Below are 22,039 nucleotides of genomic sequence, written 5' to 3'. Positions count from 1 at the left end.
TGGGAGGTTTTTGGTCCTCCATCAATGAACATTTGGCAATGTCTGGAGACATCGTGGTTGTGGCAATTCAAGGGGTACAACTGACATCTAGCGGGTAGGAGCTAGGAGTGTTGCTAAACATCCTACAAAGCAGAGGGCAGTCCTTATAACAAAGGATTAGCCAACAAAAACGTGAATAGTGCCAGAGCTAAGAAGTCATGCTCTAGAAATGTTATTATGGTCAATCAACTTACAGTGTAGTTTTGCTTGCCTATGAGTTAATCTGAATACTGAAAGTGACTCTGCCAACCATGTTTTCACCCACTACGTGTAGGTATCAGGTTTAAATAACAACAAAGTAGTATTATTTCACCTTTCCAAGTAAACTGACGACAACTCACTATATTCACAATACTGACAACTACCATTAGATTCATCTTCCAGAAATACAAGTCTGTTCCCTTACTATCCCTAATAAGAACTTCTGCAATATTAGCCAATTTTTTTTAACATTTAATTTCTGCAAGATGCTGTTCTGACCATCTTAATTCATTCAATTTTTACAGTATTTCTACGAGGCAAGTACTATTTTATTCCCATTTTACAAATGATGAAACTGAGTTACAGAGAAACTAACTAGTTTACAAAAGTCACTTAGAAAATGGTACAACTGGGATTTAAATCTAAGTAGCTTACTGTGTTATGATAAATGCTCACTTTGGTCTAGGTGGGCTTTAACATGCTAAAAACATTAAAAAGAATGCAGTCAAACTCCTGTAACCAGTTTTATAATACTCAGTAACTCTTTATCTTCTTACTTCTCTTGAATTCTCACCCAATATCTTGAAATATAGGAACTCTGCCTCAATTCTTCTCATGCTTATTATCAGCTGAGGATTTACTCAAAAGATCTTCTCAACTGGAATGTCCTGCCACCTATTCAACCTCATGTGATTCCCAAAGCTGACTTCAAGGCTTGCCTTTTCTCTGAAGGTTTTCCTGCCCCGCTGCTACAGCTCACAGTAATCTGACTATTCTGAAGTGCTTACTATTTTGAAGAAATAAAAATTGGCCTTTAAACACATATTCTATGACAGATATAATAGTAATAGAAAGATAAATTGATAAGAGATAGATAAAGTAGATAAATAGATTTGAAGACAGACACAAAATATGTTAAAAAAAATATACTGTTTATCACCTATATGTGATCTTGAACCTACCTTCAATTTTAATTCTGTAACATGTATCTATAACATCCACCTACACAGATATTATTAAAGTTCTATTACCTTACTGATGGGAGAGACTTTATGTCACACATGCATACATATAAATACATATATACACATATGTACACAGCATGTTTTATTTATATATATATATATATATATATATAAATATATGTGTTTATCTGTAAGTATACAGACATATACCCCCCTCCACACAAATATATAATCAAGAAAAAACTAAGTTTAAACTCTAGCTCTACCAATTATAAGCTAAATGTTCTTGGGTTACTCATTTAACATGCTGAACCTCATCCCCCACCTTCTAAATATGGAAGAGAACAGTCATGAACTGATAGGCCACGTGCTTGATATAATTCTAGGTTTCCTGGGAACACAGGCAGGAATGGACCATCACAAAAGTCCCTAACTACCTTAGCCTCTATTTAATACCAGATTTCCACTGAGGAAGCCATGGATCCATTTTCCCCAGTTTAAGGCCTTAGAGATTCTGAAGGATCCAGATTTATTCTAGGATCAAAAATGTATGCCTCTATTTAGTATAAGAGATTAACTAAGTTTACCATCACAAGGCAATCCAAGAAAACCTTTAGTCCTACAGGGATTTCTATATTTGGTTTTCTTTTTTTTTTTTTTTTAACATTTTTTATTGATTTATAATCATTTTACAATGTTGTGTCAAATTCCAGTGTTCAGCACAATTTTTCAGTCATTCATGGACATATACACACTCATTGTCACATTTTTTTCTCTGTGAGTTATCATAACATTTTGTGTATATTTCCCTGTGCTATATAGTGTAATCTTGTTTATCTATTCTACAATTTTGAAATCCCAGTCTATCCCTTCCCACCCTCCACCCCCCTGGCAACCACAAGTCTGTATTCTCTGTCTATGAGTCTATTTCTGTCCTGTATTTATGCTTTGTTTTTGTTTGTTTGTTTGTTTGTTTGTTTTTGTTTTTGTTTTATAGATTCCACATATGAGCGATCTCATATGGTATTTTTCTTTCTCTTTCTGGCTTACTTCACTTAGAATGACATTCTCCAGGAGCATCCATGTTGCTGCAAATGGCATTATGTTGTCGGTTTTTATGGCTGAGTAGTATTCCATTGTATAAATATACCACAGCTTCTTTATCCAGTCACCTGTTGATGGACATTTAGGCTGTTTCCATGTTTTGGCTATTGTAAATAGTGCTGCTATGAACATTGGGGTGCAGGTGTCATCCTGAAGTAGGGTTCCTTCTGGATAAAAGCCCAGGAGTGGGATTCCTGGGTCATATGGTAAGTCTATTCCTAGTCTTTTGAGGAATCTCCACACTGTTTTCCACAGTGGCTGCACCAAACTGCATTCCCACCAGCAGTGTAGGAGGGTTCCCCTTTCTCCACAGCCTCTCCAGCATTTGTCATTTGTGGATTTTTGAATGACGGCCATTCTGACTGGTGTGAGGTGATACCTCATTGTAGTTTTGATTTGCATTTCTCTGATAATTAGTGATATTGAGCATTTTTTCATGTGCTTTTTGATCATTTGTATGTCTTCCTTGGAGAATTGCTTGTTTAGGTCTTCTGCCCATTTTTGGATTGGGTTGTTTATTTTTTTCTTATTGAGTCGTATGAGCTGCTTATATATTCTGGAGATCAAGCCTTTGTCAGTTTCATTTGCAAAAATTTTCTACCATTCCATAGGTTGTCTTCTTGTTTTACTTCTGGTTTCCTTTGCTGTGCAGAAGCTTGTAAGTTTCATTAGGTCCCATTTGTTTATTCTTGCTTTTATTTCTTCTAGGAGAAAATTTTTGAAATGTATGTCAGATAATATTTTGCCTATGTTTTCCTCTAGGAGGTTTATTGTATCTTGTCTTATGTTTAAGTCTTTGATCCATTTTGAGTTGATTTTTGTATATGGTGTAAGGGAGTGTTCTAGCTTCACTGTTCTACACGCTGCTGTCCAGTTTTCCCAACACCATTTGCTGAAGAGACTGTCTTTATTCCATTGTATATTCTTGCCTCCTTTGTCGAAGATTAGTTGACCAAAAGCTTCTGGGTTCATTTCTGGGCTCTCTATTCTGTTCCATTGGTCTATATGTCTGTTTTGGTACCAATACCATGCTGTCTTGATGACTGTAGCTCTAGAATTGCCAAAGCATTACTGAAGAGAAAGAAAGAGGCTGGAGGAATAACTCTCCCAGACTATATTTGGTTTTCTTTGTTTCTCTCTTATTCCTGCTTTCTTCTCTTCTTATTCTTCTTCCAACTCATAAGAAATCTGGCATATGAATATATCAGAGCAAGTGTAAACAGAGTTTCCCAAACTGGATTTGTATTGCTCAAAATTAAGTTCAGTCCTTCTTGGTCTATATCTTCATAAAGTCCATTATTTTTAAGTAAAGATGAACTACCTCAGGTTTCCTAATTCATCATTTACCAAAGTCCTGAGGCTAGCTATACACCTTAACAGGAATAGTAATTTTACCTTAGTTACTTGTATGTATTCTGCTTACTTATCTGTAAAATGAGAAAAAATGATTTTTGTTTACCTGGATTTGAATTTGTGGTAATGATAAATTACTAGAGAATAGGACCCATGTTTTAATCATTCCAATATTTCTAGTACTCAGCTGGTCATACATACATGGCAGTTCACAATGTTAGTTGAACTGAATTAAAATAAGTTACAATATATGAAAGTTTATAAAATTTTAATCTCTTTAAATTTAACAGGTTAACAAGTACACTGATCATACTTAGAATTAACGACCAACTTATACAACCAATGAATTTGGAAGATAACAGTTTATGAATATAGCCATATTCAGAAGCAAAGTAACATCTAACCTACAGGATAACTTAAAATGACTTTTTACATGTATCAGGGAACTAGATGTATTTTTTTCCAAAATTAATGTTAGGTCAACATATTGGCTTAAATTCAAATTTTCCAGATTGTACCTAGTCATGTTTTCCTACTATACGCATTTTCCACACATTTCATTCTACCAAAAGACTCATAGCATGATTCCTTAATGAACTTTGAGGTAAAGAAATGATGTTGGGACCCACAGAAAGCTTCCAGTGTTGACCTCTGATCACAGATGTTATACCACTCAGTGTTGAAAGCATCTTACTTCAAACTATAATTAATTTTCTATAGTGTTTCAAATAATATATTCAACTCCTCATTTCTAATTAAGATTCCTTTTCCAGCTCCAAGTTTAAATTGTGTTCTGAAAGCAAGTTTTGTCAATTGCTTTTTCATGTGAGAAATATAATTATGAACTAAATTTTGTTAGTGTCACATTCACACTGTTTAGTAATAAAGTTGTGAATAAAAAATGAACAAAGACTCTTAATACACATTTAAAATGCCCCATTCTATAGGTAGAGTGGACCAATTCCAGAATACACTGATAATGCATAAGTATTCTGGTTTTCTCAAGAAGAAATACATTTCCTCGGTAGCTTTTATATAACCAGATAGCATACTGTAAATAAATCATTAAGAGGTTGAGTATAAGTAGAAAATAAAAACCTTACTTAAAAAAATGCACTGTAACTTGTTTTACTAACATCTGATGACAATTATTTATATTGTAAGTATTTGACTATAGATTCATCAAGAAAGGAATTTAAAACTTTGAGCAGTGCTTTAAAAAATAATAATGAAGACACTGATAATGTATGCTTATTGAATTATCACAGAAAAGAAAGATACTTAAAGGCTTTAGAGGTATGATGATTTCTGCAGGAGGGTTCCAATGTCCATTTTCTAGATTCTTAAGTATTAAGAGGCACTTGCAGCAAATGCAGCCATAGTAGCAATTTCTAAATTCTGGCTTTGTGAAATCTAGAAATTTCTTAATTCTGGCTCCATGAATTATAGCTGCAGGTGTCATAAAAAGCAGTTACCCTGATAGGGCAGTGTACTGTTTGATTATTATTCCTGAGGATCTATTCTGCAACTCTCTTCTCTAATTTTTCCAGCAGTTTTTAAACAACTAGTTCCCTAAATTGCTTCTTCTTGAAAATACCTTGTATGGCTTTATTTATTTCCTAGGCTGAACTCTAAATGACACATTATATGCTGTTCTGCTTTATAGAATACAAAAAAAATCATTGACACTAAAAGCAATAAAAAGAGAATGAAAGCTTGGCAGAGGTTAAGTCTGTCTTGCTACTCTTTGGTTCCTCAATGGGTTAAGTTGCCCAGTGGACATAAGATATCACCATGAGTATTAACCTGGATCCCTTGAGTCAGAAATGGGGCATTCCCCAGAAGCCTGGGAAGACCTGTGAACACACGTGGATATCTCAATTCCATGTATTCCTGGGGACGGACGGATCAAACAAGTTGTACCAACTGGTGTCATCATGGAATTATGCTTAGCTAGTTGGAGGATTAGGATCTGAGAAGCTGTCACTATACTGAGGTGCAAGTGACAGATGAGTCAACAGGGCACCAGTTGTACTAAGATGGGAAAGAGGCGCTTCCTCTTCAACAGAAGGGCCATTTTTCCCATTAAAATGTTTTGAATTCTGAAGTAAATTATCCTGTTGTCGCTATTGTGGTTACCTCCCCATACGAACAGGAGAAGGGCATACTCGCCATCGTTGAATAATATCAATCAGCTACTAACCTTGGTCTTTTTGGAGCCTTTGGAGGAATGATACTAGTGGGGCTCCTGCACAGTAGCTGTGGGAGTGAGTGTATGATTTAAAGATCTTATATAATTCACTATTTTCAAGATTTTTTTTCTGCCTTTCTGGAAACATTAGATTAAAAATATAGATACATATCCAAGCAGTCTTCTACGTTCTGGGGACTCTCAAACTTTGCTCAGAACTGTAGGGGAAATCAAAGCTATAGTGATTAAGAAGATAACAAAATATATCCTATAAATGGGCCTTGGCATCAGACAGACCTAGAAGCTTGAATTTCTAGTCATTCACTTAGTAGTTGCGATCTGGAGAAGGGTTCTTAGCCTCTCTAAGCCTAAGTTTCCTGGTCTGAAAAATGGGAACCACAACACATTTCTCGGAAGACTGCAAAATGCAAAGGCATAATTATAGTCCTTGCACGTAGATGTTTGGTAAATGTTAATTTGTTCCTTTTTCCCCACTCTACTCTTTGTCACCCTCACACTGGTTTGCAAAAGAAATGCTTTTATAAAATGTCAAGGTGAGGAACTTGGAACTTTTACAAATATCTATTTATAGAGTTTTATACAGTTAGAGTTTTAGATGTAAATTAGAAATCAGTGTATGAAATGCAGGTAGAAGGTTTAAAAGAGCTTAGACTAAGTAAGATTTTAGAAACAAAGTTCAGAAATTAAAGAAAACTTTCAGGTAATGTAGACTCCTTTGCATATTTGCTCTCTTTCTATAACACGGTAACAATTTTAGCCATTGGAATAATATCTTTATCAATAAAATTTTTTCTTCCCATAGATATATTGCATTCCAGTATTTCTGGCAATGATGTGCCAAAGGAAAAAAAAATTGGTACTTGACTCATTAATGGCCAATCAAGAGGCTCATGTCAAAATGAAAAGAACTGACTTGTAGCTAGCCAGTCAATGGACCTTAACTTGAAAACTTTTCTGATAATTGTCCATACATTTTTTTAAGGTTTTTTTTCTTTTTGAGGGAGGGAGGTAATTACGCTTATTAGGCTTATTTATTTATTTACTTATTTATTCATTTATTTTTTAATGGAGGTACTCGGGATTGAACCTAGGACCTCAGGCATGCTAAGCACGCTCTCTACCCCTTCTACGTTTTTTTTAATTGTGGGAATTTTTTTCCATATCAGCTTGGCAAAAAAAAGTCTTTTCTATTGATGGAACTCTACATCAGCTCATTAGAGAAATTGTCAGCCTGCAAAATGCCATTCATGCTCTCTAGATGGTCTGTCAGCCTGCAGAGTTCCTCACTTTTTCTACCACAGGAGCATCTCTGAACCTCTTTGGAAGCACTGCATGGTATTCATGAATCCCCAGAGCTTCCACTAGAGAGTTCCTCTCATGTAGAGTGTGGGCTGGGAGCCAGACCCAAGTAGGACAGAATTCTTCTTCCTCTACTAACTTACTGCAGGATGCCAGGCCCCTTACCTATCCTCAGAGCCTCAATTTCTCCATATGTCCTCAAACATGGGACTAACACCTTATAGGGATACTGTGAGGATTCAATGAGACAATATAAGAAAACCATTTCTTACACACAAGAAGTGCTCAGGAAATGATGACTGCTATGTAGAGAATAGTTCTGGTTGATGTTCATGGAGTCCCATACCTAGGACTGGTCCTGGGTGAGGAATTGTCAACCATTCCCCCACTGGGAATGCTAAGATGAACTGGATTCAGTACATGAAGTTTCAGACTTCCCACAAATATTCAGTTTCTTTACTGATCAGTACAGTTTTTCATTAGTGACAAACAATCAGAATTCTGACCAAAAATGAGAAAGGACAGATGTACATAGTTTGGTATTAGCTCCCCAATTCAGTTTTTTTTTTTTTTTTTTGGAAGGACAAATTAAAGAATTATCATTTATCCATACAAGTTGGTTGTGTTGAGCAGCTGGGGAAATTCTATCTTCATTCCAACAGAGTCTGTGCAGATATCTGTTGATTTTGTATGCATAAAAAGCAACATTCCTGAAAGCTAGCCTCTAAGTAGGAAAGGTAACAGAGCATGGATAGATACTGGGAAACTAACTGGGAATTGACCCTATTCTAAACTTCTGACTTGTCTAAGAAAGGCAGAATTTATGTGTATTTTTAATTAAATCTACTGTCAACCCTACATCAGTTTTACTTTTTAATTACCTTGTGTGAGAAACCCTACTGACTTTCGTATATTTTTAAACTGTGCTGTAAAGATTGCACTGAGCACTGATTTAACCTCCCGTTAGCTAGATCTGTTTGGGCATTCACCCAGGGCCATTCACTTGCATAAGTGACATTTATTAAAGTTCAGCATTAGAAGACACTATATTTCATATTAAACATCTTATCATCAAAAGTACAATCACATTTTCATAACAACACACCTAATGCTTCAGAAGCCTTTAGATCACATCTCAACTCATTACACATTCCAAAGGAAGAAAGTGACTTTAAAAGCTTCGTATTTCTCATTGTGTTTATTTTCCCATCCACTTACTAAGACTGGACCATATTTCAGAGTTTCATGAATAGTGAAGGCAGATTTCAAGGAACATCAGAGTTATGATGGCATCTTTAACTTGACATTCATAGAAGAAGCTGAAAGTACACGCATGGCTGGTTTTATCCAGAACTGCACTTAATTTAAATACAGCTCTTTATTTTTCCCTGAAGTGTCTGCTGTATTTGATATATTTTCAGTTTCCATAAGATGTTTATACCTGCTCAATATCGAGGGCATTACATACTCAGAATAATTTAAGCCAATTTGATGAACCTATTTGAATAATGATAAAACAAAGAAAGCCAGCAGAATCAGAAAACGACAGCATTTTAGAGCAAAAAGAACCACTTTATTCCCTCACCTCCCTGTACTTAGTCCCAAAGGTAAAGCCTTTGCCAAGGTCCTACAGGTAGTGGCAGAGCCCAGTCCAGAACCAATGGCTTTCAAATCTTAGAGGAATGCACCTTGCACAGTGCCATGTTGCAAAATATGTAAAGTCAAGTGTTATTTCTACTCATCATGCATGCTCTAGCGGTGCTAAACTGCAATGTGTAAATAACTGATTAGTGCACTAAGGATATCAGTAACCACAATTAATATTCCTTTTTCATTGTTATTTTGCTCAGATATATTTGAATTAAAATTGAGTGCTCTACTATAAATCTGTAGCCTTAAAGTCCTTTAATGACATGAGTGTCTATTGCTATCTGCCTGTAGGTTTCCTTCAGCTACATAATCATCCATCAGCCTATGTAGTCATCAGCAAGCAAACTTTGGAAACTTGGGTAGATCTGAACCTGGTAGAGTCCTAATTCTTTCTGTTCAAAAGTGCAGAAGTGTACAATGAAGTGTGTTGACTTTCTTATATCCAACAGGGTTGCCATCTGAAGTAGTGCAGGGAGCAGATTCTGGGCTCCCTGGAAGGTGAGCTATTTTTCATTGAAAGTGATGATTGGCTTTTCTGGAGGCTGAAAAATGCCTTCGCACACTCATCTCCAATTCTTCCTTGGGCAGCTGCTGGAACCATTGAAGCCCAAGTGTGTACATACCATCTACTGTGGTTCACAAATCCAGATATCCTACAGAGAGTCCTCCTCTTATAAAGAGGAAACAGAAATACAAACCAAAAGGGAAAAAAAATCAAGAGGAAAAATTGGGTCACAACCACAAAAAAAGCCAATCAAGTCAAAGAAAAGGGAATTTTACGTGATGTTCACTGTCGGTGTTTATTACTTTTCTTTTGTGCCAGATATGTTCCTTTATTCTAAAGCTGGTGCCCTGTGGTGTCAAATGGAGAAATCAATACAATCTCTTCTAACGTTCCTTGACTTTCCATTTTAAGCAACATTTTGAAGCCATTACTCTCCTGTAGAGCACTCTGTCAACCAAATCAATGAATGTTACTGTGTGACCAGGAAAGATGCATTCATTTTGTTCAACGAAAAAATGAAAAAAAATCTACTGTACTCACGTATATGACATGAAACTAGATCTTAATATTCTCAATGATAAAAGGGTGGGGGCAAACCTAATACAGCTTTCTATGAAGAAACAACACATTTTAAATAAATATATCAGTCAGGCATACATCTGAATGAGTAAATGAGTAGAACCCTTTAAAGTATTTGCTACTGCTCAGAAGCTTTTGAATTTTTTCTTTTGGCCTAGCTTTTCAGGGCAGTTTATAAATCTCTTAAGAAATTTAGTTTCATTTGTTTATAGATTTCCTTCTTTTTTGGCCAACAGTGCTAATAACCATATTTATTCTCTAATAACCCGCATTCTCAACACTTAGCACAAAATATAATTAGGCTATTTTTAAAAATCAAATTCCTTTTCAAAGAACAAAAATCTGGCAACTTGGTTCTGAAATAATCGTGAAAGAATATGATTCACGCTCTAAAAGGAACTTCAAAAAAGAGCTTCTAAATGGATGATTCATTTTTGAAGCAATAAAGTTAAAGTTGAAACAGAAGGCTAATATACAGCTGTTGCAAATATTAGTTTAAAATAGAGTTGGATCTTATATCTCTCATCCTATCCCTGGATGCCTACCTACAATTCAACCTACCATCCCAGAACAGAGGTCTATATTGTGTAAAGATATTCTGAGCACTTAATCATGTTCTGGACAACATTCAACTCAGAGAATTTCATTTCACTGGAAGAAGATGACTTTAGTTTTTCGGTATTTCACAGGTTGATTCCACTCTCCCTTCTTACCATATGCTTAGAACTGTAACTTGATGATAGAAATTATGAGTAGATTTATTCATGCTCACAAAAAAACACATTGCCTTGTTGAATACTACATTTTCACAAGCTTTAAAAGCATTGATTTTTGCTTAAGAATTGAAATAATTTTTCCCATGAAGTACACTAGAAAATTCTGCCATAATTCTAGACTTTTACAGATATATAGTCACCAGCCTCTTTCCTCTAGTTCTCTCTGACCATATTCTTAAATGGGATTATATAATTAGGGGAAAGGGATGTTGACTTTGCATAGCTGTTCCTTTAAGTGTGTTGGTAACTGCTCTTCTTAAAAGGAAACAGTTCCTGTAACATTTTAAGAATCCGCTGCTATTTGCTTTTCCATGAAAGATAAAATAGCATGATAGAAAAAATTTAAAAAATATATTAGAAGCCTTACAATTTTATTCTTGACAATGCTTTTTAACATGGCTTAGTTATACTAACTTCAAGTGCTTAAATATGCAGAAACATCATTGTGAGTTACACCTCAATCACCTCTTTCATAAAAGTAATTTCTTTCATATTTTAAATCGATGCTTTTCATCTTATTTGCTTTTTATGGAAGAGTTTCAGACCTTTAGATTTATTGATGTTTATCTTTTTCTTGGTATACCGTGGCATTTCTTTTGGTTTCAAATAAATTTAAAATATTTCCCAATAAAACCATCTCACCAAATGACAAAGTATGGTCTTGGAAGAGAAATTTAATTTTAACTACCTTCCATTTCGTTTGGAAACTTTAAAAATTGGTCATTGAAATCTGTCTTCATGTCATCTGGTATAAAGGAAAAAGTTTCTACAGTTTATATCTATGCTCATACCTGCCTCAATCTGCAATAGACACTAAGGATAGAAAAAAAACAGAACTTCATCAATAAGTGGAAGTGATCATTTTTTCTCATATTTAAAAAGCACAGTCAATGTAATCATGGTTGATTATAGACTCAAGAGTTAACTATATGAAATCATTATGTTCAGTAGAATATTTTTACTCCATTTTTATTTTTTAGACATTTGAAAATTAATCCAATACTTTTTGTATTAATTCCACTAATTTCCCTCATATATTTTTGAATCTATATTACCCAGAGGCAGTGTATGCGGCCTTAACTCTGTGCACTTAACACGCTATGCAACAATTCCACCTAATCTCTAATGGGTGCTGCCAAATTAGTGCTTCTGAAATTATCTTCTGGATACTACCAAGGTAACCTAAATCCCACTTGATATATGTTCTAAACTCTTTTAAATCCTTTATCTGTATACATTTTTCCTAGTTAGTCTTTATTACATTCCAGATTACAACAGTTTTGTCTCATTATTTACTCATTTCTCCTAGAGTTCCATTACACAAAAATCTTATATAGCCTAAAATCTAATAATAGAGAGGTTCATTTTCAGTATTCATTATTTAGAAATTAAAAATTAACTTTCACTTTAGGACATCAGGATCCTCTTAAGACCTTTAGCCCACCCCTCATAAATTGTACAGTTAGCAACTAAAAGACAAATATATTTAGGTACAAATTTAGGTCATTAGTAGATAAGAATCATGTGACTGACTTATATACTATGGAAACTATCAAAAGTCAGTTCCTAAGGATCTCTTCTCCATAATTCAATTTGAAAGAATGATGAACTGATCTCATTGGAGCCTCTGTGTGTGTGTCTGTGTGTGTGTGTGTGTGTGTGTGTGCACTAGTGCTCACTGTATGCCCAACAGTCCTGTCTCTGTGACCAAGTCCTACCTTCTATGCCTAGAGACTCCACTTTATAAAATAAACTTTTGAGGAATTTTGTTCTGGGAGAGGGTTCTGAGAAGACAAAGTGACAAAACTAAATGCAGTCAACCCTTTTTATGGGGCAGGGAGCAGACCAGTAGAGACTTGGACTGACCACCTCCCTCCCAGGCTTAGCTCAGAAATCAGCCAGCAGTCAGGCCCAGACCTCCTTCAGAGGGAGGTATAGGAGCTAAGCTGTCCACAATTAGATTTGGATGAGTGCATGTACATATGTGAGGGGAGGGAGTCTCTGGAATCCTAGCTCCAGAACTCTCTCTTACTCAGTAGGCACTAAGGAAATCCAGCTCCAAAACTTTGTTCCTTTCTTTTTCATTATAGTTGGTGTTGATGGAGTAATATTGGTGGTAGTAAGCAGAATTACTCAGCTGGATTTAGCCTTATTAAAAAAGTTAAACCACCCTTACATAGTTACAATTTAACCAGAATTTTGTTTCCATAACCTTTTCCTGTTAGTAGATTAAACTAGAGGTATACATGTTAACATACGCATGCATAAAGGCAGTGACTTGCTCTTTAATAATACATTTTCCTTTTATGGTGCTGGGTACATGAAAACCAATGAGAATTATTTGACCCAAAAGAATTTGTAACAAATACTTAACTCTATACTTAACAATATACTGGATACATATGTAAATTTCTAAACAATGGCAGGATTTTTCACACTACTGACATATTTTTGCTGCACACTCTTTGATAATGTCTGAGCGTTTCATTAAAAGATATACTTAGTGACGCTGGTGGATTGTCTAGGTCCAATTGATCAGTATAAAAGTGATAGGTAATATAAGTCAGAATCATCTCTATCATAGATCTTAGTTTTTTTTTTTTTCCACTTTTGTGCCAAGTTAAGAGCATTGTTAGTGAATGGTATTATTGGAATTGGCCATTAGGAGTGGTGGCTACGAATTCAAAGAATAATTGTTTGATCACAATATTCAGATTCATTAAGTTTCTAATCATCTCCTTTATAGGAGCTATTCAGGGATTTCTAATTAAATTTATGACCTTGTACCAAAATCACATCATGAACCTCTTTATGTTTACTCATATAAGCCTAGTTATTCTACTCTTAGATTTATTTTGCCATCATAGTATTTCTTCGGTACTCTAAAGAAAGATGACTTATTTAAGAAGTTAATTAACTAATGCAAAATTTACTCCTATTATCTTCATATTTAATTAAGACTTCTTATCTGTGTCATCACCTTAGAAAGGACCACAAGTATTCTTGAATGTCAGCCTCTTATCTAGTTCCCTCAACTTTTAAACATTAAGAAAGTGCCCAGACTCTTTATTCAGTATTTCAGATCTCCTTTCTTTCATGTCACAAAAGATAAATCCACACGGCTGCACTGACAACATCACAGCTTTGAAAATGCGTCCACCCGTTACCTTATAAATAGTTCAGTCACTTACTTTAATCTATCTTCCCCTGCCCATCACTCTAACGTCAAACTTACAAGTTTAAGGATGCACTTTTCTCAACTTCTACTTTTAAAGAAAGAGTCCAAAAGTCTATTCACTTAACTAACACACACTGACAGCATTTGGACTGACAAGATGTCAATCAATAAGCATTCTCATCTAGGAATGTTTGATAGTGGTGCCCTGGTATTTCATTTTGATGAACATTCAGTGTTAGCAGTGGTAAGGGTCCACTCGTTATAAGAGGTGTGTAGGTGAAAAGAATTGGGTGCTGAATTATCCATTTCACTTCTCTTCGTATTTTTAGAATTTCAGTACAGTCATCCTTAATCCATCATACCTTGTACATAGTTCTTGTAGTTCAACCCAGAAACTAAATACATATATATATATATATATATATATATATATATATCCCATTTATTAGTTTCATTTATCCAAGCCAAGTTTTTCTTTCTTTAATATCAACCTTTCAGAGCTCATATTTTTTAGTTTATTACAGTTTAGAACAAAACTAAAATAAAAGGAATACACAAAACACCTACCGATCAAAGCTTCTGGAGATTGGAAAGTTTCTGGAGGTCATGGAATATACCTTGAAGGAAATTGATTTTGTTATCTATCTAGGATCTAGGACCCAGATTGAGAAGTCTTTGGATTGTCCTAAAATTAATAGAAGATTCTCAAATGAGCTGAAGCAGGTACTAAAAAGTTGATTTGTGAATTTTATCATTTTACCAATTCCTCTCTTTTGAAGAAGTGCCTGCTCATGATCAGTGATTGTTGTTTGTGGATTTCTACAGGTTGTATATGAGAAATTTGTACCGAACACTCAACACCATCACTTTCTAAGAGTTACAGAATATTTAGCTTTACTTTCCAACACATAATTTCCTTTTCACCTGTGAGACTCCCCTGCTGCAAACCAGTGAGGAGACTGGGAGTCACTGTGTAGATTCTATTTACAAAATAGCTGTTTCAGCTAATGAATTGAATTTTCATTCTTATGTCTCCCTGTGTGGAATTCTACCCCAATCATAACTCATTATGAAATCACCAACCTCCGGGATTAGAATTAAGATTTCTCAATACTAACATGAGAAGAAAGTTAGGTTTTACAGCTTGAAACTCACAAGTATCTTCTGGCTACATCATCATTATAAACCACTCAACTGCAGTTATAAAAGCTTTTGCATTTAAAACTTCCATATCTCAAATCAACCGTCTATTCCAAAAGCCCACCAAAAAAAAGTCACTGCAATTTAACTTTTCTTTTAAACAATGGATGTATAGCTGAACATTTATCTGTTAACATAGGGAAAAAAAATCATCTGTTGTACTCACATGGCACTGTGCGGAGGTAGAGGTTGTCACGAATGATTTGCTGCAGTTCGTGGTCCACAGAACCCTTCTGAAATCGTAAGTTGAGGTAGTGACGAAGATCCTTATCAACAATTCCTCCTAGAATAATAAAGCTTCTTAATAAAGGAAGCTGGAGAATTTTTAAGCATGTAATTTGATTCTGTCATAAACCTATTTAAAAGATGCATCATTTCATATTGCTCTTTTGACTTTCTGAAACATCTACTACTCGTAATAATAAAAGATAACATTCACTAAAATAATAATTGTTCACCAGGTGTGTGCTCAGTGTTTTATATGCATTCTTTATTTTTTATTTAGAATGAAGTTTGTGTTGTAGCAAAAGATACCCATTACTCCTGAAATAATATTTAAATGTCACAATGTGATAGTATATCTCATTGCATGGCTAAAAAAGCCTTTTTTACTTCCCACTCTCCCTTTCCTCCAGACATTCTATGATTTTAACTACACTAGATATCTTATATAAATGGAATCATGCACAATTTGCCCTTTCGTGACTGGCTTATTTCACTTAGCATGTCTTCAAAGTTTGGAAAAAAATTGAAAGTTATTTAAACTTACTCTGTATTTAGATAAGTACAGTGATATAAAATATTAAAAGATTTATACAGATAGTAATGCTTTACTCTGTTTCTAAAATAAATCAAAGTAATTTTTATGTCATATAAAATATGTGCAGATATTTTTAACTAGATACAAGGTTTGAAAGATTTAGGTATGTTTTATTATCATAATTATCATGTTATTATTATAGAAATAATTTTGAGTTTATTTGCCATTATAATCTAATTAAAATAAACTGGGCTATAGGTGAGAGAATCAATTCTGTAAATCTATCCAAGATCAATTTCATTTCATATTTAAAGATAATTACATTAAATTACAAAGATTTATCTACCTAAGGTCCTTCTTTTTATACTTGAAAAAATGAATTATAAATGAAAGTAGCTGTAAAAATAAAAATAAGAATTCCTAAAACCCTTATCTTTTCAAACACATTATGATAATTGGGCCAAGGCAAACAGTTAAAGATACAGGAAATAGGACATCTGTAACAGTTACAAAAATCACATTCTCTTTAAATCCTTTGAACTTCAAAATTACAATTCATCATCAATCTATTTGCACCACCAAGACCATGTAAAACAGCATTATGTGGTTGTACTTACCTGCAACACAGACAACTTTAAAACAAATAGTAGTTAACATATTTGCAAACTACATATTGCTACATTTTTGAAGTTCCCAAATCTATTGCTTCTGTTGCCTCTAATCTGCTGGCACAGCCTTAGCAAGATGCCACACGAAACAGTATGGCATAACGGAACTAGCAAAATTCTTACTCTCCAACATTTCTCCTTTTTCAGTCAATAGTGTCAATTTATTTTTCTATTCAACATAATATGATAACAAGAAACAAATGACATCAAAAGAAAACCCACTGCTTATTGAGTGCACATACATATTACAACCAGAATGCTTGCAGATATCATTTTCCAAATTCAAAATTATTATTTTTTTAGTTAAAGAAGCAGAGGAACAAGAAATGAAAGTCACCTGAAATCACCATCACACATATTAATCACCTATTTTTTACATCTCCAAAGCCCTGTATTTCCATGGGTTGGACTTGCTGACATCATACTGAATCAGTTAAAAATTAGAAATCTTGAAATTCTGTAATTCTGTTTGGTCTTTCCCAGTCAGATCTTCTGACATGCCCACTCTCAATAATTGACTACAGATGCAGAGCAAAAACGTGCCTCTTTTCATCTGTCAGTTCTGCCGACTTCTGAGTCTACAGGAACTGTAGCCATCTCTCTTCTCTTTTTCTTTCTGTCCAATATGTGGGACATGCCAAGTGATGAGATGCTTTCTGGCAGCCTGAGAAAATGCTAACTATAGAACAACAGATGTAGTCTGTCCACTAAAGTAAGCTAGAGAATCACTCACCTAATGTAACATGGATAAGCTCACATTTTGTACTCCAAGATGCTTCTTGTCCCTGAAAATACATTATCGATTTAAACTACTTCTACTACAAAAATACCACATTAGCCCTCTCAAAACTTTGATTACATATGAAAACAACAACAAAAAAGGCTGTCTATTCATTCAATGACTGGCTATCTTTTTTACATGGAAAAACCTGCAGAAGCTTCTGAGAATTAATACAAAACTTCTCTCATTAATTACAATGAATTGTCATAAATGATCACATTTGTTTTGGAAGCTCTTTTTTTGGCCTCATATTTCACAAACACTTTATCATCCTTCACAATTTATCATAGCATCTTTCATGTAAGGCAATTTTATTTACCCACTATCCTTATTATGGCAAATTCTGCTGGTTGCCTACCCAATATTCTTTCCTCTATTATTTTCTATTTAAAAAACCTTGATTTAGTCTCAGGCCCAAACAGTCTCAGACCCAGGACAGGAAGGGCTTTCTTTACTCACTGAACTAGACCTGATATCTGATATCAAGACCCTTCTCATCCAGTCCTTCCTGGATAGACTGGGTATTCCTCTTTGGGACTCCCATGGCCCCTCTGCTCTCTATTAGACTTGATAGTCTGACCACAAAGTGACATGCATAAAGGAAAAAATCATGCTGAGGATACTGGAATAAAAGGTGGAAACAGCTGGGTCCCCGATGGCTTCACTGAGCAGCTAAAATAATACAAGCAACTACATACTGTAAGATGTCTTGTTATAAGAGAAAAAGTAAATAATCATTCTCTGAAACTATTATGAGTTTCTGTTGTTTGCAATTTACATCATCCCAATCAATATATTGTGTACATAGAAATGCTTTACATATATGTATACATAATATGTGCATGTACACATTTAAAGGTATATTTCTCCTTAATTAGAAATTTCAATTAGAGAAGAATTAAGCAACAGATAGTGGGCAAGGGCTGAGTTAAAAAATAGAGCCTGGGTCTTAAGACTACCTGATTTCTGGTATATATGTTAACATTTTAAAGCAAGCTAAAAAATGAATTCTGCATACTGAGTGTTCAATAAATGTTATCTATGATTAAAATAAAGAAATATTCTGCTGTCTTATTTGCCATAGTTATAATTTTTGCTTTTATCAATACTGTTTGTAGAGTTTCTGTTTTGTCATTTGTTAATGATACCTAGATTTGGTAGCTTATAGAATACCTACATCAATTGTTCTGCCAAGCATAGCACTATCAAGTTCACCATGCAATGGCATGTCTTAGCCATTGTACTCTTCTTAAAAAAATCCAGTGGTTCTTGTTTACTATTATATTTTAATAATTACTGAGTTATTTCATTTAACTGTGATACAATTTTATTTCCTTTATTTTACAAAGTAAAACAATAGAATGAAAGATACAATACCTTCTCAAATTATACATTTGCCAATGAGATATCTGGAAAAAATATGAAGCCTATGACTCTGCTTCTAAAGAACATGTACCTAATTTTCATAGTCTACAGTCTGAAAACCAAACTTCTTAGTCCACAGTAATCAAGTACTTTCTCAACATGACCCCAAACAAGTTTTTCAATTTGATATCAAAATATAATTTAAGAAGAACCCTTGGGAGAGAACTTACTCCAAATTCTTCATATTCAAATGAAGAAACTGAAGCTTACACAAATTATTTGGCACTGGGGTGAGAGCAAAGATGGGGTATGGAGTGGGAGAAGCATCAGGAAGAAACTCCCATGGATTATTTGGGGGAAAACCTCCAAATGTTACCAGTTGAAAATGGTGTGCATCTCTACAATTTCCACAGTTTCCTGAAATGCTCCCAGTAGAACTGCTTTGTTCCCTCTACCACTTGAATGCCTAGAGAGAGGAAGCAAAGGAAGAAGATGCTGCCTGGCTCAGATGGACAGAATCTTCTTGGCATGTTCCTTATGACAAATTGTTTGCTCTAGCCTTGTAGCTAAAGTCAGACACTTTTCCTAAGGTTGAGGGAGAAATACAAACAGGCTCTATCATGTTTGTGCCAAAAGTCTGATTGCTCATAGCTAGCAAGAATAGTCCCATCCCTCATTTGTTGGCTCAAATTTTCCTGTCCCTTGTAAACTAGGGAGAGAATTTACTGATTGGAATGGTGTTGGGTGTGTAGCAAGAAGAAGGTGGAGATGATGAGCAAGCCAAATCTGGTTCATTCTGATGTCATCTATTCATCCTGTGCTTCAGACAAATGAGGCTACTCTCACATTCTACTGGCCTTATTTATTTTTCCTTCTCTATACCTCATTTATTTCCATTCACACTCCACAAGATGCTGAAATGGGCATTTGATCTTTGTTTGTTTGTTTGTGCTTTATCTTTTGCACCCATCATTGTGCTTTTTCTTTTGGTAAACAGCACCCTGATTTCCTTTTTCAAGTCATCATATCTGTCTCATTCTGCATAAATGTAGTTAGACTTTTAGTTAATTTCCCCTGGTCTTACTCTTAGCCAATTAAAGTTTCTTTTCCAGGACTTGGCTTTGTAAGTGAAGTTACCCAAGGATGTGCCTGCAAGTGCATGCGTCCTGACAGTAGCACTCTGAAGAGTTTGCCCATAAATTTCGCTTCCTGGACATACAGAACTGCCCTTTTCCGTATTTTTCTAGACAGTTTCTTCAATTCCCCCTTGGTTGTTTTCAACTAAAGAAACTTCATGGATAAGAATGCCTTCTCTTTGATACTACCAGTGGAATTCCTATCCATCCTTCAGCTTAAAATTATCCTCCCCTTCGCCTTCCTTGTGATCTTTTGGCAAGAAATCTTTCCCTCCTCTGAACTTCTATGTCTTGGTCGCCCTTCTTAAACATTTTGCACATTCTAACAGGCCACACAGTAGCTAGTGGATCTGCTCTATGTTGTGTATTAAACTGTAAGCTCCCCAGGACAGGGAATTTCCTAATCATTTTATATCTTTTTCCCTTTCCTCACTTCAGTCTCTGAAGCAGTATCTTCTGAACATATGAGGCTCTGAAATGCGTGCTAAATAAATAAATCACAAATGCTGGAAAGAATGCTACATTGCAGATTTGGAAACTGACTTTTAAATACCACTCCAACGCTTACTCATTAAGTGGTCTTGCACAAATCATTTAATCATTTCTGGGCCTCATTCTTCTTATCTGTAAAAGGTGAGTCAGTTTGTGCTGCTATAAAAGAATACCATTAGACTGGGTGGCTTAAACAACAAATATATATTTCTCACAGTTCTGGATCCTGAGAAGTCCAAGACCAAGGAGTTGTTAGATTGGTAGATCACTCTTTGGTGAGGGCACTCTTCCTGGTCTACAAATCCTTCCAGCATACAGATGAGAAAGAAATCATCTTTCTAATGTTACTTCTTATCAGGGTACTTATTCCATTCATGAGAGTTCCACCCTCATGACCTAACAACTCAAAGGCTCCACCTCCTAATACCTTCACAATGAGGGTTAGGATCTCAGCATATGACTTTTGGAGGGGACACAAACATTCAGATCATAACAATAGTTGTAGAAGCAAATAAGATCTCTCTGCTGGATCTAAATTCTATACTTCCATATAAAGCATTTACTAAATGTACCTTATAGTTTGGGGATTTTTTTTTGGTAATCAGACAACTGAATTATTTTATTAGTTATAAGTTTAGCTCACAAGTTAGTTATAGCTCATAAGAAATAAAGCCATGGAAAACAGTAATTTGAAAAGATACATGCACCCCAATGTTCACAGCAGCATTATTTACAATTGCCAAGACATGGAAGCAACCTAAGTCCACCAACAGATGACAGGATAAAAAGACACACACACACACACACACACACACACACAAAGAGAGAGAGAGAGAGAGAAAAAAATACTACCCAGCTATAAGAAAAGAATGAAATTTTGCCATTTGCAGCAGCATGGATGGACTTGAAGGGCATTATGCTAAGTGAAATAAGTCAGAAAAAGGAAAATACTGCATATCACTTATGCATTGAATCTAAAAAAATACAACAAACTAGTGAATATAACAAAAAGAAGCAGACTCACAGATATAGAAAACAAACTAGTGGTTACTGGTGGGGAAAGGGAAAGGAAGAGGGGCAAGGCATGGGTAGGGGAGTCAGAGGTACAAACTATTACACATACAGTAAGTTACAAGGATATATTGTACAACACAAGGGATATAGTCAATATTTTATAACAACTATAAATGAAGTATAACATTTAAAATTGTGGATCACTTTACTGTACACTTGTAACATATAATATTATACATCAAGTATACTGTAAAAAAAGAGATAAAAAGAAAGAAAGCCATGGATAACCTCCCTTTGCTACTGTTTTTTACTACTGAATTGTCCAAGAAGCTAAGATCACCAATAGGAAATTGATTTCATATGTTGGTACTGTCAAAAAAAGTAGTAAAATATTCAAGCAAAGCAGTCTTTAAGGAATTGGACTAAGAAGGGGAAAATCTAACCATTTGCCTTAAGATATGCCTATGAGTAGTTGCAAAATATTTTATGTTATTTTCTTGGATACTGGGGAAGTTGAGGAAATAGGAAAACATTACTGGGTTTTGTTGCTATGTTCCTTTTTCAAAATAGTTTCTGCTTGGCTCATCTTAAAAATGGAGAAATAAATCACAGAAAAGTTGATTGATTCTGTTAAGATCCACAGCCACAAAATAGATGACAGACATATCTAATCCAGCCTGCTGGAGCAGACTCCATCCCCTTTTTAGGTGAAAAATTGTGTCTTCAGTTTCTGATGATCTAGAGGTCCACCTCATTTTCAGG

At 34.9% G+C, this 22,039-nt stretch overlaps 1 protein-coding gene across 6 annotated transcripts in view; it reads right to left on the bottom strand.

The window, feature by feature from the left end:
- MAGI2 (membrane associated guanylate kinase, WW and PDZ domain containing 2) overlaps window positions 1-22,039 on the bottom strand; it is a 1,118,509-nt gene that overhangs the window by 800,160 nt on the left and 296,310 nt on the right. For all 6 annotated transcript variants that reach the window (XM_074367572.1, XM_074367574.1, XM_074367573.1 and 3 more), the window contains exon 2: window positions 15,228-15,344. In XM_074367572.1, coding sequence (XP_074223673.1) covers window positions 15,228-15,344 — 117 coding nt within the window. The remainder of the gene's footprint in view (window positions 1-15,227; window positions 15,345-22,039) is intronic.

This window comes from Camelus bactrianus, chromosome 7, assembly GCF_048773025.1.
Source record: "Camelus bactrianus isolate YW-2024 breed Bactrian camel chromosome 7, ASM4877302v1, whole genome shotgun sequence".
Classification (NCBI taxonomy): domain Eukaryota; kingdom Metazoa; phylum Chordata; class Mammalia; order Artiodactyla; family Camelidae; genus Camelus; species Camelus bactrianus.
The sequence above is the reverse complement of the archived record's forward strand: the minus strand, read 5'-3'. Positions and strand labels throughout refer to the sequence as shown.